Source organism: Brassica napus, chromosome A2, assembly GCF_020379485.1.
Source record: "Brassica napus cultivar Da-Ae chromosome A2, Da-Ae, whole genome shotgun sequence".
Classification (NCBI taxonomy): domain Eukaryota; kingdom Viridiplantae; phylum Streptophyta; class Magnoliopsida; order Brassicales; family Brassicaceae; genus Brassica; species Brassica napus.
This window is the reverse complement of record NC_063435.1, coordinates 15,262,397-15,270,649: the sequence shown is the minus strand read 5'-3', so window position 1 is coordinate 15,270,649 and position 8,253 is coordinate 15,262,397. Positions and strand designations below refer to the sequence as shown.

At 34.6% G+C, this 8,253-nt stretch overlaps 1 protein-coding gene across 1 annotated transcript; it reads left to right on the top strand.

Annotated features, from left to right (window-relative positions):
- Window positions 1-450: 450 nt before the first annotated feature.
- LOC106413296 (GDSL esterase/lipase At4g10955) lies at window positions 451-6,745 on the top strand. The gene is made up of 3 exons (XM_048756536.1): window positions 451-2,651; window positions 4,842-5,469; window positions 5,592-6,745. The coding sequence occupies exons 1-3, from the start codon at window positions 2,572-2,574 to the stop codon at window positions 5,988-5,990; spliced, it is 1,107 nt and encodes a 368-aa protein (XP_048612493.1). The 5' UTR covers window positions 451-2,571; the 3' UTR covers window positions 5,991-6,745.
- Window positions 6,746-8,253: the final 1,508 nt, after the last annotated feature.

The following is an 8,253-nucleotide window of genomic DNA, read 5'->3' as shown; positions in this document are numbered from 1 at the left end:
CTCATCTATGTTAAACATAATTCAATTTTAGTAAAACTAAATTTCCATCATTTATAAATGTTTATTAATACATGATTTTGATTTTTTTTCTTTCAAAATATTTTTTTTATTAAATTCATTAATTACTTTTAAGATCTAATACATGAGAAGACTTCCCCTAGAAGACTTATGGAAGACTTCGATTTAGGCGTAAAACCTAAATTCTTTTAAACTTTATCGAGAAAACGATGCATGCCTAAATTAATGGGGTTAAAAGCCAATCTTCTAACACGGTTTCTCCATTGAAACACAAGCCCCAACCATACTTACCACTGATTCGTCAAAAGAAGGCAAGAAAGGACACAACTTCAGCACGAGCAGCCAACAAAGAGAAACGTTTGGCAATCCATTTCTCAATGACCGACCATGATTGATCATAAGCTCATCAATCCCTTTCCATGTAATCAGGAAATTTGTAGGTTGTAGACCAAGAGACGGCAGAACTTCTCAATACTGAAGCTACACCACTGAATCTTATATTAATCATAGAGGAAGAGCGACGAGAATATACCAGTGACGACACAAACATAGAAATCGCACGCCTTAAAAGAAATGCATAGTCAAAATCCACATCTAAAAGACCTTACCGAAGACATGAATCATGCTCTTTCAAACCATGTCGCAGGAACAAACCAACTCCATCAAGTCAAGGAAATAAAATTATCTATCTTCACTGGACCATGAAAAACAGAGATCTATAAAAATTGGTTGGTTTTGAGCTTTCATAGATGACTCAAAGAAACAACCAGACTGAAGGCCTTCACACAAATCTCAAAAAAAATTCGAACACCTTGAACTGAATGCGCCACCTCCCTCGAATTTCCTCCACAGTGAACATAACTACGGAAAATTGTGCCAGTAGTAACACACCTTGATGCAGAGCCAGGCTCATGTTGGGATGCTTTGGTCTTAGACCAAGATGAAGACAACCAAAAACAAAAGAAATGAGCACAAGCAGGAAGAGAAAAGGACACACAATTAGAGATAAAACATGAAGAAACAAGCTCGAGAGGCCACCATCGAATCGCCTAAACCCGCTTCATCAAATTTGATGAAAGAAGTAGCCAACCACACCAGACCGGCATAACCTGCACCGCGCACCAGAAAACAGATTTGAAACCAGTGAAGCATCTCAGGCTAAACATCAGAACCATATCTCTACAAACATACCTCCAAATGCATTGATCGCCTCTGTTCAGCACATTCGACCAAAGAATAGACAGTAAAGACCCTGTCACGACATCGACGAGGCTTAACGAATGCCAGAGAGGATAGACACAAGGATCTCTTTTTCTTTCCTTCGACAAGGGCGCTAGGGTTTTGCATAAAGGAAAAAGTTAAAGTTTCAGGGACAAAAGTAAATAGTTTATTCTTTATATATGATAATGACTTTATTAATGTAATTTCACGGTCTGAAAGACTAATTTAATCGTAGCCTAGTGATTAAAGTTTAAATGCTTCTACATCCAGGTACGGGGTTCGAATCATATGTTATGCAATTTCTTATAGATTGTATATTATAGGAGGTCCAAGTTTCAATTTCCAGAGAAAATGATTTATTAAAAAATTATGTAGATCTTTATAGGACAGGTCAGGTGCATGTGCAGTTAGGCGTATATCCTCATAAGACATGTAGTATTGTCAGTTGCCAAATCGTCTATATAATTTTTTTTATAATTGTAATATCATAATAAATCAACCTTAAAAAAAGAAAGACTAATTCAATCGATGTACCGTACACTTCTTAAGTATGTTTTTAATTGGTAATTCGTAGAAATTTTGGCAATTTGTACATAAATAAGCAGTTAATACGGTCTATTGTCAGTTTTGAATGGATCAATGTCTCCGGATCCAAAAAGTCTTCTTATTTTCAGCCTCTTATAAATATCATAAGATAATTTATCTCATGAGTGTAACAATTCCTTAGTTCGTTTGTTGAATTCTTCTTAAACTAAAAAAACAGTTTAGGTTAGTTACTTAGTTCTCAATATTCTTGCATGTATTGCTGTTGCACTCTTCATTCTGTTTCCTATACTGCTTTTGTTTTGTTTACTTTATTTCACCTGCTTCGATTAAATTTGATACTGATTGACCTGAAAGACTACGGAAAAGTGTATGTTTCCACCTATTTTTCCATTTTCAAACCAAAAATCTCTGCATTTGTAAATAGTAAATACTGACTAATAGTTATGCCTAAGCCAACAAAGAGTTCGTACAATGAATTTATAATATGTCGTTTGAAAACACATAAGTATACCTTTTTCTGCTGTAACTTTAATTTTTAGTAGCCTGAGGTCTATTCTCAAAAAGTGAAAATCAGATTAATTTACACAAAATGGTTTCTCCGTTTGTTTTTAATAAATTCCTGCAATAACTTTTTCAAAGAAAAATAAATGTTTGTAAAGATGATATATGTAATATGTAAATACCAAATATCTAATCTGTAGTACATTTCATTTTATTAGTTCTTCACCGTTTAATGCTAAATTAGTTTGATTACTAATTGGCGATGTTATAGGAAGAAGACAAAAAATGGGAGGAGGGGCGAGGGGGACCCCAGACAGCGAGATCTTCAGCATTTCTGGCCCCTCACATCTTACCTCTATTGATTGGTAACCTTTCAATTTTGATTCCGTACAGATCCTTTTTTTGTCAAATTCAGTACACATCCTTTTGTAATCCTTTATGCACTAAAGTCCAAATCGTATGGCGAAAAAAATACTGACATGTGATGAAAAATAATAAAAAAACAATAAGATTCTGACATCATATGTTTTACAATTTAAAGAAAAAACGAAAAATGCAGAAATAAAATTAACAGTATTAACTGGTTAATATCTATTTATTTTCTATGTAAAATACAAATCCTATTTTTTCTTAACTACACCCATGATCCACTATCTTTGAAACTGTTTATTATTTTTACTTGCAATCAGATAGTGTAAATTTTTAAATCTACTAAATCGAATTTAAATCTTCAAAAGCTCCGTCGTTTTCTTTAAATTTTCAAACTCTAACCAGATAAATTCATAATATACAAAAAAAACTAACCCACACCAAAATAGTTTCTGGCCAACGAGGGCACAACAATCATCTTTGAAAAAGATTTCTTTCAATGAAATAAGAAAAGGAAGAACACAAATATAATGATTGATAGGCGTACTGCAAAATTGGGAGATGAAAGTTAAAGCGAAGGTTAGTGAAACAAAAAATGTTTCATACTCTCCAAAATATGTCAATAATATTTTCAAAATGAACTAAATCAATTATCGATTTTCTGAAATATCTTTATTTGTTGTCATGGTGATGCTTCAGAGAAGGAGAGCAATAGAGTATCTCCTTAAACACACGTATAAAACCCCTAAGACACTTGAGAAGTATCCACTAGAAGAAAAAAAATTGTAGGGATGACTAGAAAACAACAAATGGGATTTACGAAATTCAGGTGGTAGAAAAAACAAAAAAATTCAAGTATGCTCTATAGATCAAAACCAAACGAAAAAATTCAGGCCTGCTTACAATCTTAAAGGAATGTGGTGATATTACTTTTGTTAACTTCTGGAACAATATTATATTTTATATTTTTAGATTTTGTTATAAACAAAAATGTCTAGCAATTATAGAAATGAAATAAAGAAATGTAAAAGAGTACAAAGAAAGAAAACAAAAAAAAAATACATAAGAGAAGAAGGAAACGATAAAAGATATTAACTTCAACTATCTACAAAATTAAGATTGGTATTTTAATTGTGATTTTATGCAGCCGGTATGTTTTCTCTCAATTTGATTTTTCAAATGTAATAATATTATTTGGGTTTAGAAAAGCAATTAACATATAACTATTGGAGATATAAACAACAAGCTTTTAATTTTCTTTTTAAATTTACCGATAAATACCCTTCAAAATAACATTTATTTTCTTGTAACTTTTATAACCTCAAAGTAATATTTATTTTCATCGAAGATCACAAAACAATGTCTGTGCTTAGAGCATCTCCAATGTAATACTCCATTTTTTCCTCCAAAATGGAGTAAAAGTGAAAATGGAGTAAAAATGCTCTAACCCTACTCCATTTTTCACTCCAAAATGGAGTGATGAACAAAAAAAAATAGATTACTCCATTTATGGAGTAAACTCTATTATGGAGTGAGATATGGAGTTGGGTTGGAGCAATCCTTACTTCATATTCACTTTTACTCCATTTTGGAGGAAAAAATGAAGTGAGGTTGGAGATGCCCTTAGCACGGGAAATAAGACTAGTAATTTATATAAAAAAAACACGCAGAAAGCAAAGGTTGAAGAACGTGCTTTAAGACTACTAGACCAAAGCCGTTCAAAAAAAAGGACTACTAGACCAACCTGAAAAACATGGTTTTAAACGTCGAAAAGTATTGTTTTGTGACTGTATATATCTAGGGTCAGCTTCTCACCTCGCTGCTAGCCGAATGTTTGAGATAGTTGGCCGACCAAAAAAAAGATTCTCATAGTTGAAGCCTGAAGAAGTGGAATCCAAACGAGTCTTTTTTTTTGTTAAAGGAATTTAAACGAGTTTGTGAATTGATGTAGATGTAGAAGACAAATTACACAGCACAAAGCGATATAAAGTTTTTTAGGATAGACCATGAAGTTTTTTTTTAAACGAGTTCCGTGCACGAGTTTCTTAATAAATGTTAAACTTTGGGAATCAATGTCGATACAGATTCTTTTTTTTTGGCATCACGATAACTCATTTAAAATTAGAAAAAAGATTTATCTCATCTCTGTTCGGATTCTAAATTTGTTTTTTTTTTAATATAAATAGGACTGACTCGTACCATCGAACTTCAGTGGCAGCAAGTTTGGTAAAAGGAGTTTACACATTGGAACGGGACAGGCAAGAGAAACTGATAGGTTCGAAATCAAGAGCCAAGCCTTGGTGGGACTTTTTCCACTTCACTTTACTCGAAATCTTAATCGACCAACAAGAGGACTGCATATACGGTGCAGTTTTCGAATACGCGCTATTCAATCTTTACCAAAATGCCCCTGGTGTGAAATTACCTCCGCGTTATGTGATTGCGTTCCGTGGTACGAACCTAGGAGCCGAAACCTTGGTGGGTGATGTGAAACTTGACCTCCGATGCGGCTTTAACACCCTCCATAGAGCCGCCAGGCTTGAGCACGCTATAGAAGCAATCAAAACTATGGTGGTCAAATACCGGGAACCAGCTATGTGGCTCGTTGGACACTCTTTGGGAGCCGGACTAGCCTTGGTGGCTGGAAAGTCCATGGTAAAAGATGGCACCCTCCTCGAGGCTCACATATTTAACCCGCCTATCTCGTCTATTCCTTTAGAGAAGCTACTTCGGAGCAAGAGGCTTAAAGGTATGTGTCGGATCGCCGGGAGTGTCGTCAAAGCCACCCTAGCCATGGTCTTGAAGGATCTTCAGGTAAATAAATAATCATTTCAAGAAATTGAAATGATTGCTCTATAATATCCAGTACTAGTTTAAATGCTAAGAAAATCAATAGGTCTTTTCTTGAATTTTTTTGTCTTTAATTATCACAACAGGTTCAAGAAGACGATCCAAAGATAGCATCGTGGATACCTTATTTATATGTGAACGCAGAAGATCCAATTTGTTCAGAATACATTGGTTACTTCAAACACAAAACCGTCATGTATATGATCGGTGCGAGCAAAATCGAGAGAATCGGTTCGAGAAGCTCACTTAGGAGGAGTCTATGGGTCGGAAAAAGAGGAACATCATCATCGTCGGATTTGTCAACTGAACCTATTCACCTTCTTCCATCAGCCAATATGACGGTAAACAGGAACAAACCGACTAAGTCTAAGTCAGCTCACGGGCTTCACCAATGGTGGGAGCAAGACTCGGCCCTGAGGGCAAATTGGGAAATCTGCTGCGTTAGGCCCTGCTCTGAAGAAAAATCGGTAAAACTGTTGAATTAGTCTCTGTATTGGGTTTTAAATGGCTCGACGACTAGTATATCTACCCCGAACTCAGAACCCTTTATCTATCTTTGTACATTTTGTCTTCTTCTTTTTTCCATTTCATATGTCTTTCTTTCTCATGTCTTGTTTTTAATGTGTTTGAATATTTGTCCATGTAATTGTTAATAATTGTTTTCTTGAATCTATACTTATGTCTACAGAACAAATTAAAGATAATATAATGCTACATTCGTATGATAAGTAATTAATCAAAACATACCATTTAGCCATCGCTGTCAAGGGTTGCCACCATCACAACAATGTATCCTATCCATTTTAAATTAAATGTAATGTGCAGCTCATTAGTTTGTTTTAGTGCCGTGTCATAATCGAGATCCAACCCCTTATAGTGCATGCATGTTGCTGACATTTCTTACTAGTATGTCTTAGTGCCTTGTGTTACAATCCAGATTCTACCGTTGTAATGCATCCACACTGGCATTAGATAAGAAACAACGAAATAGAGGATGTATATAGTTCACTTTTTATATATATTTTTGCAATGGGAAGAAAGCTCTTCTGAACATTATTCATCTTGCCGATTATATTTTATTTCTATTTGATTTACAGAAATAAAATCAAAACTAGACTTCATCCGTGCATGCAGGTGTTATTTTAATTTGATTTATATAACGTTTATAATTGTTTTCAGTTACACATTTCTATATGTTTGACCTTGTTCATAATGTATTGTTGTTAGATTTATAAATACTTGAGATATTATATAAGTTAATTATTATTCAATTGGATCAGTTATATTATTGTATTTGTTTATATTTTTTTTTAAAACCATATTATATTTTTATAAATCTAACAAATTAGTATATTTTAATAATTACTGTTATATATATTTTTTTTCCATATCCGAATTATTTTATGGCTTGAAATTTTCTATTTTCTTGCAAATTAGTATGTCTCACCATTTATTTTATATGCTAAATAAATGTCAACACTCATAGTTTTATTAATTTGATGCGAATTTTTTTAACTTTAATGAATTATTCTAAAACTTTAAATATATTTGTGTAATTAAATGTATATCATATTCATATGTGTTCGCTAAGAGTAGAGATTAATGAAATTGAGTTTCTTTCAAAAAATAAAAAGATTGAAATTGAAAGATTGACATCTCTTTCGTTTATGTCGTAGTCTTATAAAATAGCATCTATCAATAGCACCAATATCACTGATTTTGAAAAAAGGCAATCTGCAATTATTATTGAGAAGGAGAATATGGACGAGGTGAAAGCAAAGCTGGACAGTGTTCACAAGTTTCTCAGTAAGCAGGTTTGCTTAGTAGAAGATGCAGATGATGTAGATATAGAGGATAGAGTAGAGGAGGATGTGAAATTCATCAGTGGAACTAGATTTTAGAGGTCTGAAAACAAGGGTGGGAACTTCTATGACAATGGACAGAGGAGTAATTTCAACCATAGTTCGCAATACCAGAAACCCTACAACCAGAACTATAGCAGCAACAACAACATGAGTTATGGAAACTCATCTTACCAGAAGCCACCACCACAGACTCAGGAGAGCAAGATCAAAGCAATGTTTGATCGGGTGCTTGAAGTACAACAGAACCTGGCGGTGGACTTCAATGGAAAGATTAATTCTGTCTACAACAACCTGAACATAAAGTTTGAAACTTTGAGCACTCATTTGAAGAAGTTGGAGATGCAGGTTGTTCAGACAGGAGAAGCTGTTAAGAAGCAAGAAGCTTTAGAAAGGGGGATAAGAGATGATGCACCACGTGAATGCCATCATTGATGATGATTTCTATCAAGTGGTGAAGCATGAGAAGCTGCAAGACGGAGATTTCGAATTAGAAAGCTCGATGAGTTTCGGCGGATCACATTGGTGTCGACCGACGCCAGACTTAGGACATCGATCGACGGACTTCAACCAAAAACCGATCGACAAGCTTTCCAGAATATCAATCAACGACACATTTAGAGTCGGTTGCACTGTGCAATGCCGTGAGGATCATGACCCACGAGGAGTTCGCAGCAAGACACCTACATCCGCCCAGCCCTTTATGTATTAACATCGATCGACAAACTGAGACAGTCGTCGATCGAAAACCTCCAATACCCATCGATCGACGAGCACCTCTCACATTCCGAGTGCAGATGCCAAAGATTGACAGAGCACGAATCAATGCACTCAGATCACAATTGAAACCTTCAGCTAACCCACCAGAGACTACCAGTACACATTC

Coding starts and splice junctions, on each gene's coding strand:
- LOC106413296 (XM_048756536.1), top strand. CDS start 2,572: ATGGGAGGAGGGGCGAGGGGGACCCCAGACAGCGAGATCTTCAGCATT. Junction 2,652..4,841: donor CATCTTACCTCTATTGATTG/GTAACCTTTCAA, acceptor TAATATAAATAG/GACTGACTCGTACCATCGAA. Junction 5,470..5,591: donor TGGTCTTGAAGGATCTTCAG/GTAAATAAATAA, acceptor TTATCACAACAG/GTTCAAGAAGACGATCCAAA.